This window comes from Ctenopharyngodon idella, chromosome 6, assembly GCF_019924925.1.
Source record: "Ctenopharyngodon idella isolate HZGC_01 chromosome 6, HZGC01, whole genome shotgun sequence".
Lineage (NCBI taxonomy): Eukaryota > Metazoa > Chordata > Actinopteri > Cypriniformes > Xenocyprididae > Ctenopharyngodon > Ctenopharyngodon idella.
The window spans coordinates 28,085,317-28,111,760 of NC_067225.1; the positions used below are offsets into that span (position 1 = coordinate 28,085,317).

The 26,444-nt window shown below is 37.5% G+C and overlaps 1 protein-coding gene across 4 annotated transcripts in view; it reads right to left on the reverse strand.

Annotated features, from left to right (window-relative positions):
- Window positions 1-2,743: 2,743 nt before the first annotated feature.
- Window positions 2,744-26,444, reverse strand: part of LOC127514905 (immunoglobulin-like and fibronectin type III domain-containing protein 1) — a 30,547-nt gene continuing 6,846 nt past the window's right edge. The window contains exons 3-27 of one of the 4 annotated variants that reach the window (XM_051898165.1): window positions 24,679-24,708; window positions 23,450-23,569; window positions 21,860-21,999; window positions 21,294-21,393; window positions 20,880-20,921; window positions 20,681-20,726; window positions 20,302-20,482; window positions 20,066-20,179; window positions 18,797-18,965; window positions 17,978-18,250; window positions 16,298-17,425; window positions 15,220-15,339; window positions 13,683-14,039; window positions 11,564-11,688; window positions 10,709-10,853; window positions 10,323-10,616; window positions 9,889-10,185; window positions 9,609-9,788; window positions 9,399-9,527; window positions 8,893-9,201; window positions 8,692-8,777; window positions 7,401-7,593; window positions 6,129-6,425; window positions 5,063-5,389; window positions 2,744-3,388 (exon numbers count right to left, since the gene is read on the reverse strand). In XM_051898165.1, the coding sequence (XP_051754125.1) occupies window positions 3,384-3,388; window positions 5,063-5,389; window positions 6,129-6,425; window positions 7,401-7,593; window positions 8,692-8,777; window positions 8,893-9,201; window positions 9,399-9,527; window positions 9,609-9,788; window positions 9,889-10,185; window positions 10,323-10,616; window positions 10,709-10,853; window positions 11,564-11,688; window positions 13,683-14,039; window positions 15,220-15,339; window positions 16,298-17,425; window positions 17,978-18,250; window positions 18,797-18,965; window positions 20,066-20,179; window positions 20,302-20,482; window positions 20,681-20,726; window positions 20,880-20,921; window positions 21,294-21,393; window positions 21,860-21,999; window positions 23,450-23,569; window positions 24,679-24,708 (5,207 nt within the window). In that variant the 3' untranslated portion in view covers window positions 2,744-3,383. The remainder of the gene's footprint in view (window positions 3,389-5,062; window positions 5,390-6,128; window positions 6,426-7,400; window positions 7,594-8,691; window positions 8,778-8,892; window positions 9,202-9,398; window positions 9,528-9,608; window positions 9,789-9,888; window positions 10,186-10,322; window positions 10,617-10,708; window positions 10,854-11,563; window positions 11,689-13,682; window positions 14,040-15,219; window positions 15,340-16,297; window positions 17,426-17,977; window positions 18,251-18,796; window positions 18,966-20,065; window positions 20,180-20,301; window positions 20,483-20,680; window positions 20,727-20,879; window positions 20,922-21,293; window positions 21,394-21,859; window positions 22,000-23,449; window positions 23,570-24,678; window positions 24,709-26,444) is intronic. The other 3 variants (XM_051898167.1, XM_051898168.1, XM_051898169.1) reach the window with 3 other exon arrangements.

A 26,444-nucleotide genomic window follows, 5' to 3' on the forward strand; every position in this document is an offset into this window, starting at 1 on the left:
TGGTTTTCCTTTAATATTTATGTGTAGAATTTTTGAACACACACACACGCACACACACACACACACATATATATATATATATATATATACTCCTAATTTGGCTTCTACAATATATATACATACATACATACATAGAGGCCGACAGAACACATTATAATCAAACTACTATAAATTATGTGTAAGCAGTACATCAAGATAAGTTTATCTGCAGACAGCTTCTTATCAGGGATAACCATATTTGTAGCAGATGAAAAATAGCCATGCCTAGCAACTGACACATATGATTGATTTATAAATATGCCCAAGGGAGGCCTAGAAAGGGTCTCAAGTCCTAAGATGTCAACCCCCAACTAATGGAAGCAAGGCTCCTCTTACTGCTCTGACAATTTTTGTCAGATTTTATGACTTATTGAATTATCTTTTCCACTACCCTGCTCTTAAGATTGCCTGTGGTATTTTTACAGGGATAGACCTGTACATTAACAACATATTGAGACACATATTTATTTTTTTCTCATACAGTATGCAATTATTAATTAATAGTCTATATTATGAATTATTAAAAATAGTCTATATTTTGAAGATATTGTGGGTTGTTATTTGTTTTCTCAATAATCCATAAATTCGGTTTTCAGCATGTATTTTCGCTAACCCATTAAAAGTAATTGCACTCCAGTGTAATTGTCCAGCAGTCTCAGAGTAGTAAAAATAAAGTAATGGCATAAAATAAATATTGTTTACATTTACAGATCAATGTAAGAGCTGCATGTCATACACGTTGCTCCAAACTGGAAAACAGATGGCGTAGCATCCTGTCATCATAAAATGATAATAGGAAACCACTTTGAAGGGAATACAGACTATCATGACAAAGTTTTTTGGCCCAACAGATGTCTCTCTTCATCTTACTGTGAATTTTTCGATCTCTAGTGGGAATCTAACATTTTACATCTCTACTTGTGTTTAGAAATAATTATGAAATGACATATATATATATTAGTAGCACTTTACTTAAAGCCTTTATGTGTAATGCTTTATACAAGTATTAATAATGTATTCATTATATCTTTTCATAAATAATTGTAAAAAGTTAAAATGCATTATATTTGCAGATTCCTTGTTACATCTGAAATTGGTTGCCATGTGTTTCATTGCATTATACTTTCTAAAAGTGTATTAAATGAATAGATGCGTGTTGTAATGTATTATAATTGTGGTTACAATTATTCATGAGACCATACAATGCATTATACGGTGCATTACAAGGCATAATTAATGCATTAAACTACTTTTATAATGCATTATATATATAAAGGCTTTAAGTAAAGTATTTTACCCATCGGCTATAACAATCAATACACAGTAATGTACATGATGTCTTTTTCCCCTGTAAAAATGCTTCTATAGCTGCCACAAAATGTTGCATCTAAATTCAGTGAAGACGCTTTCCAAAAAAAGCAAAAAATCAATACATAGTTATGGTCAGAGCAGGTTGTTATCCAATGACATGCAGTAATCCAGGGCCATCTTTAACACTTCAGGCAACCCCAACCTGTGCTGACTGACCAGGTGCATTACACTTTGTACATAATCCTGGTATAATATAGCATAATAGTATAAATACTAAAGATTGCATTGGCTACTTACTTTGTGACTTGTGCCCAGTGCTCTTTGTTCAGCTTTGAGTGTTGACTTCACCTTTGCTACCCAACTTGAGATGGTCCTCAAAGGTGTCCTGTTGCTCCTCAGGGGTGTTGGCTAAGGGATAGGCTTACCCTTGAGTACTGATCAAAGACATGAGTGTGATGATCTGTGACTCCTCCCTTAGATATAGGATCAGGCTGGAGAATGAAGCTTAGAGGGTCTTATAAACTATCCACTGAAAAGAAACTCAAGGAGCAAACGCGTGGTGCAGCAGTGACAGCGGAGGAAGCAGCTTCCACATGATGTGAGAAAGGTAAGCTTGTGCTTCTCAGAATGATGTGTAGGAGCCTCGAACCTACTGATATTAATGATTTAATTCTAAAAATTGTGTATCATTTGGCGTTATAATTGTGTACCATATTCACAAATGCTGCATGGGTCATATAAGACAGTATAAGAACAAAAGCTAGTTTATATTGACAAAATAAACTGGATCTCATTTGAAGGTTTAGATGAAAAAGGCATTGTTTTGGAGAAAAATGATTCCTAATGATTTATGGGTTGCGTTAACTTTTAATTGGCCAAGACTGAAAATCCTGTGCTTGTTGGATAGGAGTTTCATGTTACAATGGTATGGTCAGGCCAGGGCGTTATGGCCCATATATGGATCAGAAGAGACAGAGAGGTCATAACTCATCATGATGTAGTGACTCTTAAGTGTGACAAATGCATATGAGCACATACATAACTACGCCGCAGGAGCACCATACTGGTGTTACATTTGCTGGACACTGTCAGGCCATTTACAAAATTTAGTGGCAGTAAAATACTCCAAATATAACGAGGACAGCATGTTCAGGCTTTACTTTTTTAAGTGAGACTTTATGGTGTCATCGGTATGCATTCATATGGCACTTCTGTATACTATTTTTGTCTCTTTCTGAATAGATGTATTCAGAAAAACAGCTCTTGAGAATTTTAAGACTATACTGTCATGGAATAATAATCAAATCCTTCTGCTTTGTGAATTCATACGCAGCGTAATTGATTTATAATGATAAGTCACTTTGCAGGTACAATAACAGTCTGTACACAAGTGCACTGTTCAAAGAACTTGAATATTTTATTTATTTACACCAAACCATTTTTGTTGATAGAGCATATCTGAAGCAAAAGCTTTTTTTTTTTTTTTTTTTTTACATTTTAGCATTTCCATACATGCAAAAAAGAAAAAACGTAATGTTAATGAATGTTATTAAATGAATGCGAGCAATCTACACTTTACACTTTTTTTTTTACTGTAATACAGTATAATTGAATTTGTGAAAGTTTGAAAGAGCAGGGAACATACACAAAAGAAAAGAATAAATAAATGAATAAATTAAATACCATACAAGAATAATAAAACCCCCCGAACCTGAGCTAAGCTGAAGTAAAATCATTATCAAACAGGATTAGGAAAGCATGGCGTATTAAGCATCAGCCATCCAAGAAGCACAACACATAGAGTTTTAGGTTTTTGTGCTATTAAACACAATAAGACTATATGTAGTTTTACCACATGCATTTGATTCTACCATTTTTTGTCTAATAAGGACACGCAGTGCATTGCGTTTCCACAAGCCACATCTTTCTCCAAAAATATTCAATGCTGTTGTTCCACAAAGGGCCTAAAATCCAAAAAACAACATGATGATTTGCAAGATGTATGTTTTGACATCCTCCACTCGCCAATGGTTTTATTCTGAAAAACAAACAAAGAAAATATGGTTAAGGTGTTACAGTAGATTCAATTTATTTATGGTGTAATGTTTGAAATGTTCTAAACTTACTGAATTTACTTTGTAACTTTTATAAGTAAACATACTTACATGTTTGAAATAGAAGTGTTAACCAAGTTATTCTTAGGTTTTCCGAAGATATATTTAGAAATATATTTAGAAACATTATACTGCATGTAGATAGTTAGTGGTGCATTGGTAGGATGTTTTGTAAAATTGGATTCAGAAGCAATTAGATGTTTTCATTTTACCATTTAGTAACTTTTCCGAGTGGCATATTCTGGGTCTCTCAAGAATGTTGCAGATCATGCAAGATCATTTTGTACTAGGATGAATCAACATCTGTTTCCCAAACCAGCACATAGATTTCTTGTTATTAAGTAAAAAGTAAGTGCATTGTTATCAGAGTGTGTCTTCAGGAGTTTGTTTCCCCAGTGTGAAATTAGTTTGAAAATGCTGCTGAATATGTAAAATTATGTTATCTTGTCAAGGCACTGGACAAGATAACATAATATTAAGTTATTAAAGGGTTAGTTCACCCAAAAATGAAAATTCTGTCATTAATTACTCACCCTCATGTCGCTCCAAACCTGTAAGACTTTCGCACATCTTCAGAATGCAAATGAAGATCATTTTGATGAAATCCATTGACAGTCTATGCAATTGCAATTGAATTTAGGCTTTTATTCAAATAGGAACATTGATCGGCGAACATAAACAGAAGCTCAACCGAACCCGAATGACGCGCCAGAACAAACCTCTTCCAGAAGCTCAAACGTGCTGCGTAACCAATGAGGTTCATTCTTGTATGTTACGCAGCACGTTTGAGTTTCTGCAAGAGGTTTGTTCTCGCGCATCATTCGGGTTCAGTTGAGCTTTTGTTTATGTTATGCCAAGCTCTCAGATTTCATTAAAAAGATCTTCATTTGTGTTCCGAAGATGAACAAAATGATGTTTTATTAACAAAGTTCGGGAGGAGCACGTTCAGATAATTAACCTAATTAACACGAGAGTAGCGCATTCAGTTAATCAACTCAATTAATGATAAGAGGTATATATAAGGCAGACTTACCTCATTAACAGTTTATCAACATCTCTCCACCACCCCATCTCCTCATTTCTTGTCCTAACTATTTTTATCACAACCTGGGGGAATACTCTGGGCTTGGGCCAAAATTTCGAGCTTGGAGCCTTCCCCCTGGACAGCACGCCAAATACGCATAACCTTTACTCTACCTAATTATATGTAAGTGTGAACTTGTGAAAGTCTTATGGATTTGGAACGACATGAGGGTGAGGAATTTTGACATGAGGATTTTCATTTTTGGGTGAACTAACCTTTTAAACATTACTGAATATACATGTAGAAAAAAAAAAAATGCTTTTATAAGGCAAAGTTTCATAAAAGTTACAGTTTTTAACACTAAAAAGCATTACAAGATCTGAGGATTTATAAATGGTTTTAGAGTACATGGTACTTAAGAAGGTAATGATGCTTTTGGGAAACTTGTCTAGAGATAAAGTACGACTTCTACAATTGTACAGTTTGTACTGAGCTTTGGGAAACCCAGCTATCATCTGGTGCTTAATGGTGTAACTTTCATCCAGTGAGGCGAGTTCTTTATGTAGACTCTTACCTCTCACTGTGAGATTGGTAGAGCACTCTGCTCTTCCCAGCGGGTTCTCAGCGATGATTTTATACTCTCCCATGTCTTTGGGTCCAACCCTGAGAATGAGCAGGGAGCACACTCCACAGGTGTTAGTTATTAAGTAATTGGTGTTAGTGTTGAGGCTGACGTTGTCGCGGTACCAGGTGACGTGGGGTGTGGGGTCGCCCCTCACGGCACAGCTCATGTAGCACTCGTAGCCTTGTGGGGCTGTGTGGATTTTCAGGGGGACCATAAACCTCGGAGGCCTCTCTAAGTTGCAGGTCTTGGACTCCGGGATGTTCAGCTTGAATTTTTCTGCAAGAGATGAAGGAGCATGATTAAAAATCAATTCATAAAGGCTGTGACCTTCACATGTCAGTGGGTGGGTGAAGGGTCACATTGTAGTGTATCTGCAAGCGGAGTGTCCACAGTAAACAGACACCCCCTAGTGGTAGAACTTGCATAAGAACAAAGAACGCATGTACTGTGGTTCTCAACTGGTGGGTGGCAATCCAAAAACAGGTTACAGGTCTGATACTGTTGCGAAAGAGGGGAAAAACAATGCTAACAGCAAATAATAGAATGCAACTAACCATATAGTGTAACCATGTAGAGTTAGGGTAGCAAAATAAATAGACGTTTTTACTTTTTTAAAGGGTGGAGAAATCAGCAATTTTGGTACTGTTTTGAGAATTTTACAGATGCCCAAATCTGGGTGTTGAAGCAAAAACCAGTTAAAAACCACTCGGCCGACTCTATCGTCCATCACTTTGTGTAATATTTTCATCATAAACCAGTTTTTAAAAAGCAGTGTCTATTTACATTTAAGTGCAAAAAGCAAACTGCGCCCAACATCAGATCCAACATCACCTCAGATATTTTGCCTTTAGTACGCATAGTATATTACACTTTATGGGTAAATAAAAGTATTTATACATGGTGCAAACAGTATCTATCATTATTTGCATTTAGGATAAATATAATCTACTTTTTATAAAATGACTGGTCATACATAATGCTTTTAGTTTGAATAATCACTCCCCACATCACAAACCTTTCTTGCATGTGATTAGCCATTTTGGTGACTCCGAATGTTCAGACAGGCCAATGTCATTTTTGGAGTACACACGGAACTGGTATTCTCTCCCTGGCATGATGTTACAGGCTGTGTAACGGTTGTTGAAGATACGGTCTGCTACAGTGTGCCAGGTCCTCTTGCTGGAGTCTCTCTTGGTCACCGTGTAATGCAGGCGATCATCGCGTTTCTCATCTGGGGATGGTTCCCAGGAAACTGTCACTGTGCCCGGAACATTCTCATCCAACTCTACGGGACCTGGGGGCTTTGGCTCATCTATGCCAAAACAATCAGTAGTTCATCAGGACTGGTGGGTCAAGGCTATTATATGTACATTCCTCTACAGAGCAAGCGTGGTTGAGCATATAATTTTTATAACTATCTACAAATCTACACTGCCATTCAAACTTTTGGGTTCAGTATTTTTTTAGGAAATTAAAACTTTTATTCAGCAAGGATGCATTAAATTGATCAAAAGTGACTGTAAAGATTTTTACAATTTTGTTTTAAATACATGCTGTTCTTTTCTTTTCTATATATCAAAGAATTAAAAAAAAGTATCTCATGTTTCCACAAAAATATTAAGCAGAACAACAGTTTTTCACATAATAATAAGAGATGTTACTTGATCAACAAATCAGCATATTACAATGATTTCTGAAGGATCATGTGACACTGAAGACTGGAGTAATGATGCTGAAAATTCAGCTTTGCCATCTCAGAAACACTTGTTTTTATTATATTAAAATAGCAAAGTTATTTTCATTGTAAAAATATTACTGTTTTTACTGTATTTTTTGATAAAATAAATGCAGCCTTGGTGAGCATAAGAAACTTTTGAATGGTAGTGTACATTTCTCTTTGTAATTTTTTGTTGATTGTGTTAAAATACTTTCTACTGGCCTTGCTTAATATGAAGGGACTATAAGTCATTAATAAGATGATTTCCCTGAAAAGCATAAGCACTCTGTGGCTACAATACTTACAAAACATTGCTCTGCTTGTTTAAGAGTTCTGACCAGCCCAACATAGCAACATAGCTTAACCAATGGTGTGAACTGGGGGCGTGGCTCTTTTTCAACTAGTGACAGCCTGGGACCATTTAGGAACACATATTTTTAAAGTTCTGTATGTTTGGTGATGCTACAGTAGTGGCACAGAAATCACAACTTATGTGTAAATGATTTAAGATGGTATCTTAAAGATGATAAAAAACAGGTTCACAGACATACACTGGTTCCCTCATTTTACCTGTAACTCTAATCTCAACACTGAAGGTCTCTTGCCCCACAATGTTCTTGACTATGATGGTATAGATTCCTGAATCGGAACGCTCTGCAGATGGGATCAGGATCTGAGAGCCTCCCTCAGCATTGCTAATAGTGACACGTTTGGACACAGGGACACCATCTTTAAGCCAGATGACATCAGGCCAAGGGGAAGCCTGTAAAAAAAAAAAAAGTCATATAGAAAATGTATCAGACATGTGGCAAATGCAAAATGTAGTTCTAATGAGGGGAGTAGGAAGGATCTGAAAAGTATGGAGAGGGAGCACATTATAGCCTAGCTCATGGATATTAATTAGGCTACATAACATTCAGCCATTAGTCCCAAATGATTTGCTGATGCAAGTCAACAGTACATTTTTGATCAAGGAATCGAGGATGTGTGACTGGATTTTGCACTACAGCAGTTACATTTTTTCCCTTTGCACCACAGGCAGTATATAAAGATTGTTTCTCAAAAAGTGACTTATAAGACAAACTGTAACATATAGTGATAAAGATTGCTACACCCGGTTTCAACAAAAAATGGAAAACTTTTTGACCATTCATTTACACGACAACAGCGTTTTGGGGGCTTGAAAATGCAAACTTTTAAAAACGTGTTTCAAAGTGCAAGTTTTTGAAAACTATATTGTTATCATCTCTGTGTAAACAACAAAAACCCGGATCTGCGAAAAATGGTGATGGCATGCACATGCGTATTACGTGTTTAGTTTACAGGGATGCGCGTTTGGCGTGAGTGCTCTGTAAATGAATGCATATGTACACAGACGTGTAGTCTTTCTTACAAAGTGACATCGCCAACTACTGACCTGGCATGCATAATATAACGTTTTTAGTCGTTTTCGCGGATCCGTGTGAATGGGAATCGTTTTGACAGCGTTGTCATCTATACATTTTACATCGTTGTCGTGTAAACTAGGGATGGGCATTGTTCAAAAATATTGTATTCGAATATTTGGGCTCATAAAAACCGAATATTCAAATATTCATTTATTTAAATGACGTAAGTAATTCCAAAGTTCGCGAAGGCAGACGACAACGTCCTGTGATCAAATACAATCAACTTGTTAACGCTCCACAACTGTGAGTTTTGTGCTTGGGATTTATCATTGGTTTACTGCATTTACGGCCAGCAAAGCAACGTAGTAAAATTCGAATAGTAATTACAGATCGAATATTTGAATTTTCAACTATTCGTGCTCACCTCTAGTGTAAACGTACCCTAAAAGTATGCTTTTAGTATTGCCCATTACCTCAAAGTTGACGTTGAGTCGTGCAGAATTTCCAGCTCTGACCACCATGAAACTCTTGATCTTAGTATCTGTGAATCTTGGTCTCACTAAGAAAAAAACATTACATTAGTGATGTGATACATCCAGTACAGTGATGGAAAATGAGGGGTAGATGTTATCTCAATTTGCCTTGCTGACAATAGATGAGGTAATGCTACTCACCTGGAGGAGGCATAGCCAAAACGTAGTTGTCCAGCTCTTGTGGCTCTCCCTCTCCACCTTCATTGATGGCGATCACTCTAACCCAATACATGGCCAGTGATTTCATTCCCTTTACAGTGTAGGAGGTCATGATGATGGCATTTGAGTTGCATCGATCCCACTCTGGGTTCTCAGCAGGCCTGATATCAACAAAGTACCCCTTGGCCTCATCCTGAACCCCGGGGGTTTCCTTTGGTTTAGTCCAAGACAAGGACAAAGTAGTGTAGGAGGAGTCTGTCACTCTAAGGTCAATGACTTTACCAGGAGGTTCTGATAGGAAATTGAGACAAAAGTATTTATATGAGAAAACGTTGAAAGATTGTAAGAGAAAATAGGGAGGAGTGCAAGAGGATTTTTGCATATCTTTGAGGGGAGACCATGGTTAATTTTTTGAAATGCACAGCCTTGAGAATACTGAATTCCTCTTCTCTTTTTGAAGATAATGAGCTACCTGAGAAATTACTTACTTTTTGGATCTCTTGCATACACAAATTCTGAGGGGTGACTTGGTTCACCAGCTCCAGATATGTTGATGGCAGAGACACGGAACTCGTACTCCATTCCTTCAACTACATCTTTTACAGCATATTTCTTTGCTGTGGAGGGTAATTGAGAGGTAAAACATTACTATCAGACAGTAGTTCACAGTAACTTGAGTGAAAATTTGAGAAACAAACCTTGAATTGGCTGCTCTGGTGGATTGACTTGGCTCCACAAGTTGCTGCCCTTCTTGCGTTTCTCTAAGTTATAACCCAAAATATTGGTTCCTCCAGTGGTGGTCGGGGGAGTCCATGTCAGGTTGATGCAGTTTTTGAAGGCACTGACTACTTTAGGAGCAGATGGCGGACCAGGATATGCTGGAAAGGAAGACAGTTGACAGGTTTTGACCTTCTGAAATAGCCTGGATGGTGACTGAATAGCACAAAAATTCTCTCAGGGATTATTTTAGTAAGTCACCTTTAGTGCCAGCCTGCACATCCTCTGTCTCCATCATTTCACTGGTGCCTTCTTCAGTCTGGGCTCTGATACGGTAGCAGTATCTCCTTCCATGGTCAACATCATTGTCTTTATAGTGGGCTTCACCTGGGATCTGGCCTAATTTTTTCCATGTGTTGCGTCCAATTTGGTTGCGTTCAAGTATGTAATTTTTAATAGGGCAACCACCATCGTCTTTTGGTGGTCTCCACTTGATCTCGATGCAGTTGGAAGATGCTTCAATGATCTCCAGAGGTCCAAGTGGGGGGGTAGGCTTATCTAAATGAAGTAAAAAGTTGAACTTTGGTATATGTTGAACAATATATGTTGAACAAAACGGTATACAAACTTGTTACTAATATGTGCTACATTATTATTAAAAATACAGCCTGTTTTAGTTCGCTTTTTTTACTTACCAAGCACAACTAAGTTAGAAATGGCTTCCACTGTGCCAAACTCATTTTTGATTTTGATTTTGATTTCCCCAGTGTCTTTACGCTGTAATTTGGTGAGAAGCAGACGGCTTTCACTCTCTGAAATCTCAATCTTGCAGTGAGAGTCTGGCATGAGCTCTTCACCATCTTTGTACCACTGAACTTTGCATGGCTCACGGCCAATAAATGGAATTTTAAAGGTGGCTTTCTGATTGTGTTTGACCACAGTCGGTTTTGCAAATACTTCAATTTCCTTGGCATTGAATCTTGGTGGATCTTAACACAGACAGAATTAAAAAAGTATAAATGTGAAAATCAGAACCTTTGCATATGCATTAGCACAAATTAGCAGATGTTAGAAAACAAACCTTCAACTGCAATCACACATTCGGTTTTACGCCCATCAGCCTCAAATCGATATTTTCCAGCAAATTCTTCTGATACTTTGGCAATTTTCAGTTTGTGAATGACTCCGTCTTTACTGATGGTTATACCCTCAGTGGCGTCAGTAATCTACAGAGACATGTAAAAAACAGTGTGTATGTGTACTATTAATGACTACACACAGACACACATACCATATGTCATATTATTAGGGATGCTTCGATCGATCGGCCGCAGATCAGTATCAGCCTAACAGTCTCTCATTGCTCTTACCTAAATCACTTTTGTGAAGATTATGCACTGTTTTTGTACATTTGATTACTTTATACAATTTATGTTGTATTTCTGTTTCTAGTGCTTGAAGTGTTGATGGTGAGCGACTACTCAGTACAGTCGTGTATGTTTTGGATGTAAAGAGGAATAGATTATCTCCCCAAAATGCAGAAAAACTCGATTTATAAAAAGAACCCTGCCTTACCTACTTAAGTAGAATGTAGGAAGGAAGGAAAGACACAAATACTCAGCCCTTGCTGAATAATATTCCTGTTAATTTTTGTATCAGACTATTCATTTTGTTTATTTAGGAGATGCAGTGTTTCTATTTGTTTTTGTCCTCAGTCACATTTTGGACAAAGTTAAAATATACCTTATGGGTTGTAATTGTGTTCAGTTTGTCATTAAGTCTCTTTAATAAGCCAGAGCATCCTAATATGGATAGCGTTTTGCATAAGCCTTGTTTGTAAAGGCCTATTAAAATGTTCATTGGTATCAGCTGCAAAAATCTTGATCAGAGCATCCCTACATATTATTTATACATATATAATATGGCATCTTTATACCTCGCTGCCATCTTTGGACCAGACACCCTTACATTCAGCACTGCTGAGTTTGCAGACCAGTTCAGCTGCCTCTCCCACAATAGCTTTGCAGTCTTCCAGCCCAGCAGCAAAGTGAACACCAGGATCTGCAGGCAAATTGTGGTTGGGGTTAATTTAGATGCATGGGAATTAATTTTGATTACTGTTCAGGCATAGTTATCATTTTGCTGCATTGCTAGGTGAATTGTAGTCCACACATTAATTGAGGCCTGCTGTAGCAATTCTACAACAGTTAAATGTTATATTTTGTAAGTACTACATATTTTATAGCATGTGTTAAATGAATTAACTGTCATTCAAATGTGAACAAAAGTTAATTGAAGTTTGTAAAAGAAAAAAATGAGGTGACCATCGTCTTGACATATCTTCAGTGCTGGCTTCTTAGAATCCGTGTCTTCTTAGAACTCATGTCATGATGATAAAAAAAGCAGTTAGGAAGCATTTCTGAAGGGCCACTACACATTTCAGCTGACTTATTGTACAGTCATTCTTTTCATTCCAATAGTGCATAATTATCACTCTTAGGTGAAGTTGTTTAGTTCAAATAATTCTCTGAATTAGTCACTCTTCGTCAACTTCACCACTACGGAGCAAATAATTGAATGCTTTTGGTTGTATTATCAAATGTTGCTTTTCTAATGACAATTAGAATACTTACCAGTTCTTTTTCCATTTAGTATTGTTTATTCTCTGGACACCATCCATATGGTATGTGTTTTTGTGCTGAATTTGCTCTACAATCTCCAGGTAATGATTGATTCACTTTTATGTGAAGAATGCCAAGTGATTTGGCAATTAATAATCTTGCAGGTATTCTGTTTGAATCTTCAGGTCTTCTAAGGCATATGAAATATTTGTCTTCTCATAATTAAAGATTGTGAGGTCATATTTGGTTGCATTTATTAAGATCTTGCCATGTCTCGGTTGCTCTGATTAGTGAGCGAGGTGATTTGCCTTTAGCATGACAAGCAGGCGTGGTGAAGACAGCGCAAACTGATATACACAAACAGCAGACACACAAACAGTGCATAAGAAATATCTGGCACATTGCAGACTGGGAGGGATACTATTTTTTAACCAATTTATTTTTGAATCTTACAAGAAAACAAACACTAAGGTGGTCACCCTCCAATTATATAAAGATTCTTTTTTCATTTCATTTATTTAAAGGAATAGTTTACTCAGAGATGTCACTCCAAACCTGTATTTTTTGGTAAACACAAAAATTTAATTTTATAAAGAATTTTCACATAGATCTTCCATGACAGTGCATATTGACCACTGGCTGTCAAGCAAGAACTAACTAAGTAACTAAATAAAAGACAGTACAAAAATAACAGCATATACAGGTTTGGAACAGCATGAGTATAAGTAAATAATGACAGAATTTTAATTTTTGACTGAATTATTCCTTTAATAAACAAAGTTATCCAACACCCACTGGCATTATGTGAAAAAAAAATAAAATCTTCCGCCTACTCAAATCAACTGAGCTTGCTCATCAGATATGCCTTCACAAAGTTTCAACAAGCACATTATGCCAAAAAAACTGCTGATATGAATATGCATATGCTTACAAAGCCAGTTTTACAGCTATATGGAACCCAAGGGTATAATCTTTAAATGAAGAGCACGTGGGACTGTGAATCTGACAAAGTTTCTCAGTGGAAAGTTATCCAGGAAGCCACAAAGTCTGTGGTGAGATCTTTGGTCCTCTAAATAAGACTCAAAACACAAAGCATGTTTAGAAAAGTTAAAGCTAAATTAAGTATATAGGGATGCTGTGGTAGAGCAACAATTAAATGTTTGGTAACCACCCTCTCAATTAAAGAAGTTTTCAGATGAACAGCGTGCAAAAATTTCTCCATAATGATGTGAAAGACTTATAGGAATAGGAAGTGTTTGGATAACTTTGTTTTTTTTTTTTTGTTTTTTGTTTTTTTTTGGCTCAGATGATGTGATTGAATTAGACCCACAACTCCTACAAGAGATTGCACAATTATTCCTGATTGTTCATGATGTTTTTGAATAATGACATTGCTTCTATGCAACTGTCACTGCAACTTCAAACATCTCTTACCAACAACTGTCTCCGGAACCTGTAGGCCATGTTTTTTACGGCCTGAACGCTTTCCAGCTTTAGCTGACTCATCCTTTTCATCTTCAGCATCTTTTTCTTCCCCTGCAGCTTCAGTGCTGCCTCCTGTTGGGCCTCCGGGACCTGGTGGCTTCCCGGGTCCTGGTGGGTCCCCAGAACCTGATGCGCTACCGGACCCGGATGGGTTTTCGGAACCTGAAGGGTTGTCAGAACCTGATGGGTTTCCTGAACCTGATGGGTTACCGGAACCTGATGGATTACTGGAACCTGATGGATTACTGGAACCTGATGGGTTGCCAGACCCTGATGGGGTTTCTTTATCTGATGGGTTACCTCCACCTTCAATCATGCCATTTGGTCAGTCATGAAGCATTTTGAAGATTGACATTAATATAATAAAGAGGGTTGAAAAGAACATTTAGGATAAAAAGAAGAACACAAACAAGAACATTTAAGAGAACATTGACAATAACCACCACGAACATACAAACAATTAACATTTTCAGAGGTCCAGCCTCTAAACGTACTTTAGAGTGAGTGTATGTAGTTTTGTTTCTGTTGTGTCATGAAGGGTAATTTCACCCACAATGAAATCTCATTGGTCACTGGTCATAGTCCTGCTACACATATCTGTGTATTAAACATATTACAAATTATAAATCATTTTACAAAGATCAAGATTTATATGCCATAGTACTTACATAGTTTGTCTGCCCACACTGAGAACAACTGAGAACAAAAATGCTGCATGACTCTGCTTCACAACCAATCAGAACATGATGTTTAATATATGCGGAGCTTGATATATGGCCAGTGAGATTTCACAGTGGCCGGGGCTACCCAGTGTGGCACCACAGATATACAAACCAAACCAGAATATAGTTTCTGAAACATTACAGACTGACACTGAATACACTGACACACCACACAACAACACACAATACAGGTACATGAACAACAAATAAATGAAACAAACAAACAAACAAATAAAAGACAGACAAACTGAACAGCACATTTAGCTTAATGGTTTGGGAATTTGTGTGGTAGAATGTACATTTTGTAAAATGTAAATTTCATCAAACATTCAATGATAAAGGAAGTACAAAAGATTTATTATTTGATGTAGTGTTTTTAGTTTAATCTCATTTTACTGATTCATATAGAAAATTGCATTAGTTGTGATCATTTTTTTAAAAGCACTCCTCCGTTTCCCCTATGTTAAAAGTAGTATTACTTAAATATACACATCACTCTTAATCACAGAATGTTAATAATCATGCTTAAATAATCAGTGTTTTATTATTATTTAAAAAAAAAAAAAAAAAATGTCATCAAATGTCTTTCTCATGATATTAAAATATTCTGTTAAGATTTTATCAGTCATTCAACAAAAAACTATTTGTTTGTGTTACTGTTGATACTTGGATTGGAAAAGACACTTTTTAATAAAAAAAACACTATTTAGTTTCTGTAATCATTCATATGAGCTGGATTTAGTGTGTTCATCCCACACTCTTACCAATCACTGTGTCTGGTATCAGTGGGCCTTGTCTTACACGGGTACGGCCCGCAGCTTCCCCTTCCTGCTTACAATGCTCCCTGCTCACATCTGGAACTGGGCTGGGTGTGTCTGAGTTTCCTATCATGATTTTTGATGTAAACTATAAATTTATCAACATAGTGCAATGCTTTGATTGTGTTGTGTGTTTATATGACCTGCAGGATGTAGGTGTTTTGTGATGATAATTGCTTATGTTTGTGCAGAGCAACATCAGCTTATAAGCAAACAGAAAGTTTAACAGGCTTTTAACAAAAAGCCCTGTTAAATGAAGTCACAAGCAATAGCAATGGCACAAATGTATATAGACCTTATGTAACCCCCCCCCCTTTTCAGCATTGCGCTTGTTGTGTTCTGTCTTCCGGTTTGTATTTCCACAGCATGAAGGTAAGGATTTATGAATGAACCGCTTGTGTTGAAACCTTTCCAGTCTACTGGCATCTGTTATGACATCCTCTTCAAGCATTACAATGCTCATGATATCTTTTGTTAACTCTACAATAAGTAAATCCACTTCACCAGCTAATTAGCTAATTATAACAGTGATGCCATAGAAATATACAGAGCTACCTCAAAAGTTCAAACACAAAATTCTAAAGATGGCTGCACGTTTCTCTGGCGCATAAGGTCTATGGCTTTGTTTTAAATTACATAACATTAAATAATATACATGGCAGTATTATACTAAAGACTTTTACATTATTTTCAGAAAATTCTACTTCAAATAAATGCTGTTTTTTAACTTTCTATTCATGATTATAATTCATCAAAGATTAAGTGATTTCTGAAGGATCATGTGAGACTGAAGAATAAATGTATTTAAAATGTATTTTAATTTAATTGAAAACATTTTAAAGGGTAACAATATTTTACAATATTGCTGTTTTTCTTGTATTTTTGGTCAACCTCTGGTTGAAAGTTTGGCCTGCCCTATTTTCTGTAAGGACCAACCACTTTTGCAATGTTACATTACATTTTTTATAAAATAATAATCTATATAGTGTAGATATATTTTGTGTCTCCTTGTATATTTTCTTACCTGTGACAGTCTCCGGTACAAGAGGTCCTGCTCGCTGACGTTTTTTTCCATCTTCGTCACCTCCTCCCTCACCACCGCTTCCTCCAGAGCCATCAGCGCCACCGGCTCCTCCAGCCCCACCAGCAGCTCCAGCTCCTCCAGCGCCACCGGCTCCTCCAGCTCCATCGGCTCCTCCAGCTCCATCGGCCCCTCCAGCTCCTCCAGCTCCATCAGCTCCTCCAGCCCCTCCGGCTCCTCCAGCTCCTCCAGCTCCTCCAGCTCCTCCAGCTCCGCCAGTCCCTCCGGCTCCTCCAGCTCCATCAGCTCCTCCAGCCCCTCCGGCTCCTCCAGCTCCTCCAGCTCCATCAGCTCTTCCAGTCCCTCTGGCTCCTCCAGCTCCATCAGCTCCTCCAGCCCCTCCGGCTCCTCCAGCTACATCAGCTCCTCCAGCCCCTCCGGCCCCTCCAGCCCCTCCAGCCCCTCCAGCTCCTCCAGCTCCTCCAGCTCCTCCAGCTCTTCCAGCTCCTCCAGTTCCTTCGGCTCCTCCACCTTCTCCAGTACCAGTAGCTCCTGCAGCCCACACCGCTCCTACTGCCGCTGCAGCACTACCTCCAACTCCACCCCCAGCCTTCTGAAGCCTTGCTGCTGCAGCAGCTGCCTGTGCGGCCATTGCAGCAGCTGCCGCAGCGCCTGCTGCAGCAGATTGCTCAGCACTCAGGCCTTCACTTAAGGCCTTGAGTTCAGCCTGCTTCCTGGCCTCTTCCTCAGCTTCGGCTTTGGCTTTAGCTGCTGCAGCCCGTGCCGCTGCATCTGCTGCGGCTTTAGCTTCAGCCCCAGATATACCTTTGGCTTTAGCTGCAGCAAGAGCATCCTCTGCAGCTTTAGCAGCAGCTGCGGCCGCAGCAGCTGCAGCTGCCTCTGCAGCCGCTTTTGCTGCTTCGGCTTGAGCTGCAGCTTTGGCTTTGGCTTCTGCTTCTGCTGCCTCCCGTTCAGCCTGGAGTTTCTTAGCAGCCTCCAAAGCTTCTGCCATCTCTTTCTTGTTCCTCTCGGCCTGCTCAGCAGCAATCTTCTTCAATTCATCTCCGGCACCGCCTGCCTGAGTGGTTTTACGGGCTTTCTTCTTGCCCTTTGTTGCAGGATCTTTGTCAGCTGGTGTGGAAACAGTATTACCAACAGATTCAGATAGTGCTTATTGAATTTATTGAGGATTTATATCATGTTAATTTAACGCAATTCATTTAAAAAAAATAATGCATTATAGATATAAAACAAACGATATTTTGACTTTAAAGCCAAAGTCTGCAATATCTTTATTTAGGGGCTTTTTATTTCATTAATGGAGTCTTTATTTATGGTCAATTTTTGCAAATATTGACATATGCTATTATTTGTGATTTATTTGAATTCTTAATCAACAAATCATAATTTGATTCTTTTTTTTTTTGACGGACATATTTTCTAATAAAAGGGCTGTGACAGCCCAGTTTTCTAATAGAAGGGCAGTCAATTTGACATTTAAATTTAGTACAATTAATTGTTTTAGAAATAATGAAATATGGAAATAAAAGCAATTTATAGACTTAATGTAATTTATAATATAATTTGGGGTCTTGCAAATAATGATATATGTGATAATTTACAATTTAAATAATCAGCATGATGATGCATTTAATTTTGATTGGGGGGAAGAGTTGCACTTACCTTCTACAATCAGCCAAGCACTGCAAGACTTAATGCCTGCTAGAGCAGCATAGATTCCAGCATCCAAAGGCATACAATCAATGATTCTCAGACGGTGGATCAGTTTATCCTCTGAAGAAGTAATCTCATATTTGTTATTGTTAGAGAGAGGTGTATTTTTTAGGGTCCAAACAATCTCATTAATGGGCTGAGTTAAGACACACTCAAAGATGGCATCCTCTCTTTCTTGGGCCGTCACCTCCTTAATCTTCAGGGCAAAGTCCACAGGGGGAACTGTGTGGTAAATATGGATAAACACACCTCAGTCAATCCATGATGACATTATGCATTCTGTGAGAGCGCTGCTGAAAAAACGGCAAAGCTGTTCACCACAGTGTGTACCTGTAGTGTTTTGGATGCTGGTGTCTACTCTAAGCTTTATTTTGAATGGAAATACACAAGTAAAAAAACTTAGGGTATAAATATTATTATAACATTAGTGTTGCTACTAACACTACTGTTGCTACTATAACTGCATATACACATGGCAAAAGAAGCAAAACACAATTTATATTAGCAGACCAGAGACTAGAAACATCACATGCTGAATTTATTGTAACTGTCAGAAGTGTGACCAAGCAGATGTTTAGACCACTTTATTGATTATAATGGAATCGATATAGTTTTGATGCATCACGGCACACTGCTCACTTCCAGTGTAGACGTGTTTTTATGTTGGTTAACCAGCACCAAAGCAGCATAGACCGGTATGGGAATTCAAGCTGGTCTTTTCAGCAGAGGGTTTAATGACAAATAAACAATTGTGCTGTGAAAACGTACTCTTGAAATCCGTTGAAAAGATATTGACACCCTCAACATCCACTTGATAGATTCCGGCATCTTCTGGACTGAGGTTTTTAACAGTGAAGATATATTTCTTGCCAACTTGTTTTAGATAGTGTTTCATTTCTCCTTCAGCTTCTTTGCTGAATGGAATCATGACACCATCCTAAACAAAAGGGGAAAAGTTATTTTTTTTACATGATGCATGTTCATGATGCATATAAACAACAAAAATTAGTATAGCAAGTTTTGTCTATATAAAACAGGCTTTCCAAAATTTATGCAAAATCAGAAACAGCAATGATAAAATCAACCTTCATAGCCATGCAAAAAATTGTCTTTGTTTTTTTTTTAAATTATAAATGTCATAATAATTCAATTAATTCCCATTTGGGGGAATTCAGTACAATGGTAGTACGCCACCTATTGGACTGAAATGTGAAGCACTGGATGGAGCACTGGAGGGCAAATGGCACGATTATACTGTTAAAATTTCTTAAATTACAGTTTTTTTTGTTTTTCAGATATTATTGTATATGAACCAATTCATAGTTTTCACATGAAGTCACACCCTTATAGGAACGCCCACCTGGAGGGCAAAACAAGGCTTTCCTCCATTGCCTGCCACTCATTTTTACCCGGATTGTGATAAGTACCAATGTAGCAAGACAGTGATACTAAAAGACCAAAGTCAGTATACACTTTACTGATGACGCATACTATGTACACACAAGCAGATGAACTCAGAATATAAACAATGGGCAGTTTCTCATTAAGCATTTTTCCAAAGTAAACCATTATAAAGAAAACGCTTAACCAGTTAGCGTATTGCGTTCATATTCTGGTCTCATCTGCTTTCGTGTACATAGTGTGCATCACCAATAACATGTATAAAAGGACTTTTAAGTGTTTTTCATGTTAAGCATTTTAGAATGTCCCACTGTTTTTAGTAGTTGAAATACTGCAGCAGGTGCTGTATATGGATCAAAAGCGCCCGAAACTTGCATGTTTTTGATTTTCTTCTTTTGAGATAGAAAATTGACAGGTCTGTAATTCAGTTCTATGCATGTTTTGCTCTCCAGGTCTCCGTGGCATCACGTGACTGAAAACTTATTATTCATACTTACTATGAATAGTAAGTGGCTGTCTGTCAATTGTCAGGGATAATTTCAATGTGTCTCTTCATATGCCCAATGTCATGCATTGATTGTTTGCAACTAGCATTGATCTTTTGTATGTATCGCACCTTTATAACACAGTTCTCACCTTGTACAGAAAAATGCGACTGTTGGGGTCTTTGAGCTCCATTTCCAGTTCAAAGGTAGCAGCACCCTCAGCCTTCACCTCAATTGGTTTGAGATTACTGAGATATTGGATGAACTAAATCAGTGAAACAAACAGAACATAACAGTTTGTCTCCACATGCAGTTGTACATCCAGTCATGAAAATGTGAAAGCAATTTTTGAGAAACCTTCTGTCATCCTGGCAGCTCTTTCTTTACCTGTGCCTGCTCCTTTTCTCTTTCCTTCTTCATCTCGACCAGTCTCTTCAGCATGCCACGGAAATCAGTGATGCCATACTCGGAGCAAATGCGTTCGTATTCTTTCTTCTCAGCACTCAGCAGCAATTCCCAAACTGACTCGTCAATGTCACCTTCCCTTTTCTCCTCTTTTTTGCCAGCACTTTAAGAAGATTGTGATGACAAATATGAACTTCAGGCCAAACGCTAGCACTTAACTGGGTTAGCGTGACTGATGTTATAATATGAGATGGGCTAATTAACTATGGCAAGAATCAGACGTATGAATAGAGCCTAATGTGAAACTGCACAGCTCATGACATGGCATTAATGTGTAATGTAATGGAAACAAATGTCTCACCTTTTCCTAAGCATCTTTCTAAACTCTGTTGGGTCACCTGTTACAGCTTCAAAATGCAATCAACAAACAGAAGGAAATTAATGCTTGTGTGTGCCATATTCAATGTTACACATATCCCATTAAATCGTTTTTGGTATAAAGAACTGCTGTCCTAAGCTGAAGAAAATCCACTACCAGAATTTCGTCACAGTTGTCTTACCTGCTTCAGCCTTTTGCATTTCTTTGTCTTTTTTGAATCCAACTGAAAAGAAAAAGAAAATATTGTGTTTGCAGCTTTTTTCTGGTACTAGCTCTACTTTTTTGTGAATAGAATAAGAAATGACTTAAAGGTCATAAAGTGAAGTCGTAAAGGTCGGAATTCCTTGTTTGGGCACTTCTCTTTATAATGTTCAGATCGACTTCTATAAGAGCGCGCGTGCACACGTCGACCAAAGCGAGAGCGCAAGAGCATGCCCATTAACGCGCGTTCGGCTTTACGGAAGTCGTCGGCAGCGCTGCACAGGTAACAGGACTTCACGAAATCAGTTTTTTGGTTGTGAAGGAAAGATAACGATTAATAATAAAAGTAACAAACTGTATGAACAAGTTGGGTTCTTTAAGAAGTGTGTCTTACCTTCAATGATATTTAGGACAACGGTGCAAACAGCCTTCCCATATTCATTTGAGGCGTAGCATTTGTAAATGTCAGCTTCATCAACACTGACTTTAGGCATCTGCAAGTAAATGATCAGAGAAATGGGTCTGTAGTTTTGGTTAATATTGCATACTAATTGGATGACAATGATAATGAAATGATCATTTAAAGGTAAAGTGTGTAATGTCTGAGCCATGAAAAAAAATTGTAAAAATAGTAATGTTTTCAAAGAGGTTACTTGACCACTCCCCCCACCCTCTACCACTGGTCAACAAACAAGATGTCCCGCCCCAAAGTTGTGCCATTGGTTGTGACAATATTGATGTGTTGGACTGCTCAAACAACAGAAGCAAACAGTGTTTTAATGGTACAGAGCAACTGAAATTACACTATCTGGGGGAATGAACAAATGGCTACAAATGGCTTGTTTACAGTTTCTTTATAGTAATCTGGGTATGAGAATGCATTTCAAAATTAAAACATTACACACTTCACCTTAAATATTGAGTAGTAGTTTAAAAGTAAGGCCAAAAGCCTGCGCATACCTCCAACGTGTGTTCATTAGTTGTGGGGTCATATTTGTTCTGAAACTTTTGGGGATCATTCATTTCTCCTTTAGCTCTACGCCAGGTTACAATGGGTGTTGGGTTTCCACTCACTTTGGCTTTAAAAATGGCCAGCTTTCCTGTTTTATGAAAATTGAAATTTGAATTCTTTATTAGGTAAATATTAAAGGCTATATTTGGGCTATAGTATTCTTTTTTTTCATAAGCCAGCATAGCTCCTGTGCCTTGACAGCATTGTTCTTGTTATCAAACATGTGTTGGTTGTTGATTGCAGATTTTACAGTAATCTCACTTATTTTTTTTTTTACAATTATGTGTACATTTATTAGAGAATTTGTTCAGGTACACTACTTGTCAAAAGTCTGGACTCACTTGTCTCAATTTATGTATCTCCATTATGAAAAATGATGGATGGCTTAAATGCTTGAAATATAAATATAACAAATATAAATTGAGCGTGTGTGAATTTCTGTACAAAACTAACATTTTAAAGGGTTAGTTCCCCCAAAAATGAAATTTCTGTCATTAATTACTCACCCTCATGTCATTTCAAACCCGTAAGACCTTTGTTCATCTTCAGAACACAAATTAAGATATTTTTGATGAAATCCGAGAGTTTTTTTTAATTTTTTTATCCTCAATAGAAAGCAACAAAATTACCACATTCAAGGTCCATAAACGTAGTAAAAACATCATTAAAGTAGTCAAGGTGACTACAGTGGTTCAACCTTAATGTTATGAAGTGACGAGAATACTTTTTGTGCGCAAAAACAAAACAAAAAGGACTTTATTCAACAAATTCGTCTCTCCCTTGTTATTCTCCTATGCTATTTTTGTTGCAGCGCTTCCAGGTTCTATGTCCGAATGCCGACTCAGTATTGGCTGACGCTGTTCACGTGAGCAGCGTGACACATGCGTGTGATGCTGACGCAGGAGCCGGCCAATAATGAGTCAGCGTTCGGACATAAACACGGAAGCGCTGAACTGCATTCACTGCGTATGAGTCTGACAGGGGAGAGATGAATTTGTTGAATGAAGTCGTCATTTTTTTGTTTTTGCACACAGAAAGTATTCTCATTGCTTCATAACATTAAGGTTGAACCACTGTAGTCACGTTGACTATTTTAACGATGTTTTTACTACTTTTCTGGACCTTGAATGTGGTAATTTCTTTGCTTTCTATTGAGGATAAAAAAATCCTCTTGGATTTCAAATATCTTAATTTGTGTTCTGAAAATGTACGAAGGTCTTACAGGTTTGGGTGAGTATTTAATGACAGAAATTTCATTTTTGAGTGAACTAACCCTTTAATAATAAGTCAACAAGTACCCAGCATACTGTAGAATATATAAAATGCATCCCAGTTGGTGATAAATCACTCATCTACTGTGCAAGTTAAATCTGTGTAGCTGCAGAGCTTAGACATTTAGGGCAGCAAATCTGTGTGGTAATCCTCTGTACATGCTCATAGCTTGTTAATTTCACATCCAGGATCGTTTAGCTCTCAACTGTCACCTCTAATCATATTTGCGTTCACTTTTGTAGTTTCTTCTTTTTTAATGTGCTTACCTTCTTGAATGGTTAAAGCGATGGGTTTACGTGTGAAGTCAGGAGTTGTCATCCCCTCAGGAAGTTCCTCAATGTACTGTGTAATCATAACACCAGGAACCTTAGATCTCCTTTTGATGCCTGAGAGAATCCACATTGAGGGTACAATGTCAGAAAATCAGGGGGACAAAACAACACAGCAGGTGCACAGTGACGTAACATATGCTGAAAAATCTGCAATTTACAAAACTGTGTACAAAATATAATATATTTGAAGGTAGAAATGTTTCCAGAGGTGAAAAAGAGATAATATCTAAGACATCCAATGAAATTTTAACCATGTAAATGTAAAACAAACACAACAGAACTATATAAAGGCTATTCACACGAGCACATTTCAATCAAAGGATTTATACTTTCATTAATTTGATACGTTACTCCACATAGGAAGAACAGACATGCCAACTAGTCACTGACCTGACTAATATATACATAGCTGAAGCAGATTTCTATCATTTTGGTCTGGAGCAAGGTTTACTCAAACGTGAAAATAAGCAGGGCAGTCTGAAATCTGCCCCAAATGGCTCTAAAATGGAGCTTGCTGCAGTTCCATTTTTCACCACAGATTTACATTGGAAAACTGTGGGGTGCTGTAGAGCTACTCAGCTTAATATCAGCATACATGCCTGTCAAAGCCATGCGTTGAATTTTAATATATCCTGCTCAATTTATGACTTAAAATAGTCTAAAAAATCCGAAAAAAAATATTTGTTTCAGAATGCTGAACGCATTTACAATTTAATATTGATTTGGTTTATATTGAAGGTCTTTGTTTTGGATGAATATTTTGGTGGGGCACTGCCCCACCTGCCCTTACAGATGAACCACAGCTGCCTTCACAACTTCACAAACTTTTTTAAAATCTAGCATTGCTGCAGAATCGAAACTTTTAAACATGGTTTTGTTTCCTGGGAGACCGTTAAAGATCGCCACACACTATAGGCTCCGAAATAAACTGTAGAAGTCAAATTCAGAATGACAGCAATCTGAACATTATAAAGTTTGACTGGATATCATGATATATTGGATATGATATGATATGATATGAAATGATATGATATGATATGATATGATATGATATGATATGATATGATATGATATATATGATATGATATGATATGATATGATATGATATACTGGATATCATGACATGCATGCAGATTCAGGTTGCTGTCATTCAATTACCTTACCTTGTCTTTTGAGAGGAAGAATTTCCAGTCCTGGTACAGTATAGCCACAACATTACAGTACAACAGTGACAAAGGAAGGGGAAACAAAGAAGGAGAACACAAAATTGTGAATCCTGGCTCTTTTTTTTTTCTTTGACAGGATTATGGACAAACACAAATTTACTCACAAATACAACCAAAAACACAGGACAAGGGAGAAGACGGGGAGATTAAAGCAATAAAACATAATTATTCAATCCACTAAGGGGTTGAATGTGAGATTACAAGAGACGAGACTAGAGAAAGAGCAGACAAACTGGAAAGGGAATAAAAGTGTAAGACCTGTTTCACACAGCATACATTAGCAGCAGTTTTTATTCTTGCTACAGTATTCACACTGCTGCCTAGCGGAAGTATAGCTGTGAGTTTCTGTGCAAAGCATATTTTGGCTGAAAATATACTATAAACCAAATTGTCTGTTCTTTTCAAATATGGGACTTTTGATGTTGCTGTGAAATACTTGATTGGTCAATCACAGGTTTCAGTGGTCGTCCATGGCAACACTGAAACTGGCTCTACTTTCATGTCTCGTGTCACATATCAGTTATCAATTGTAGTAAACATCGACCCAAAGGTCTTCACATATTAATATTACTGCAGCGTTTGTCTGTTTGCTACACTGATCTGTGCATTGTACTATTTTTATAGCGAAAGTTTTAATATTATATATATTATTTGCTTGCATTTGCGGTGTGAAACAGGCCTGTTTTAAATGTCCTGCAATTTATATATCATCATCACCCATCATCATAAAAAAGGAGGGGTTCATAAATAACATAAGAGAAAAAAAGAAATAAAAAATGTCTATTTAAATAAGGTAAAATAAATCCCCTCCTCAAAGCAAATGAAATAAATAAAGCAAATGGAAAAAAATGAAATAATCAAAGAAAATAAATGTTAAGTGGGTGGATTTTTTAGAAAACATTTAATGATGTAAACTGGTTTGTTGAAATGTAAGAGCTGTGAGTTGTGCATACAGGTTCGAATCCAGCCTGGTCCAGTTCTCCCGCTTTTCTTTTCTGGCTCTATTTGCTGTCCTTCACAACACAGACACTTCACATTCTGGTTGGTTGATGGTCGTCCCTCGCATCCATGGTTACACGATTCAAAGAAACCCATGCTGAATGACAGCATATGCTCACAGGGTTGTTTAGTGAGCTTCCAGATGAAGGGCATACTAGGTGCTGATGAAGGCTCTGATTGCATAACCCACATTCACATCCTCTTCTTCATTTGCATCTTGTGCACATTGGCTAGTTTCCAAACCCACAACCTACGACTTTAACCAGCTGTTTGATCATTTATGTGTTTAAATAAATTTGTGTGGCTAGGTTGGATTTAACACTGGCTTTTATCTTGATATCTTGCTCTTCTAACCCCTCAGGGACTGATATATTATTCATTTTGCAATGGAGAGGAGGTCATTAGATTTTATCTGGAAAATCCGGCATTGCCTTTTAACGTAGCTGCTTACCATAGTAGAACTTTTCTAAATGAGACTCACGTCCTATCAAGTGTGTCAAATTCCATTGCTATACTCTGGTCATTATGAATACAATGAAATCTGATTAACTAAATTGCATCCTCTGGGAATAGTTACCATTAAGAAAGAGAAAGAATTACACAACAAAAATTTGAATTTTTTTTCCACCATCATCTGTGTTTCTCTACTGCAAGTCTTCATAGAGAACATGGCTGGATTTGTTGTTTCAGTAATTCAGTAATAG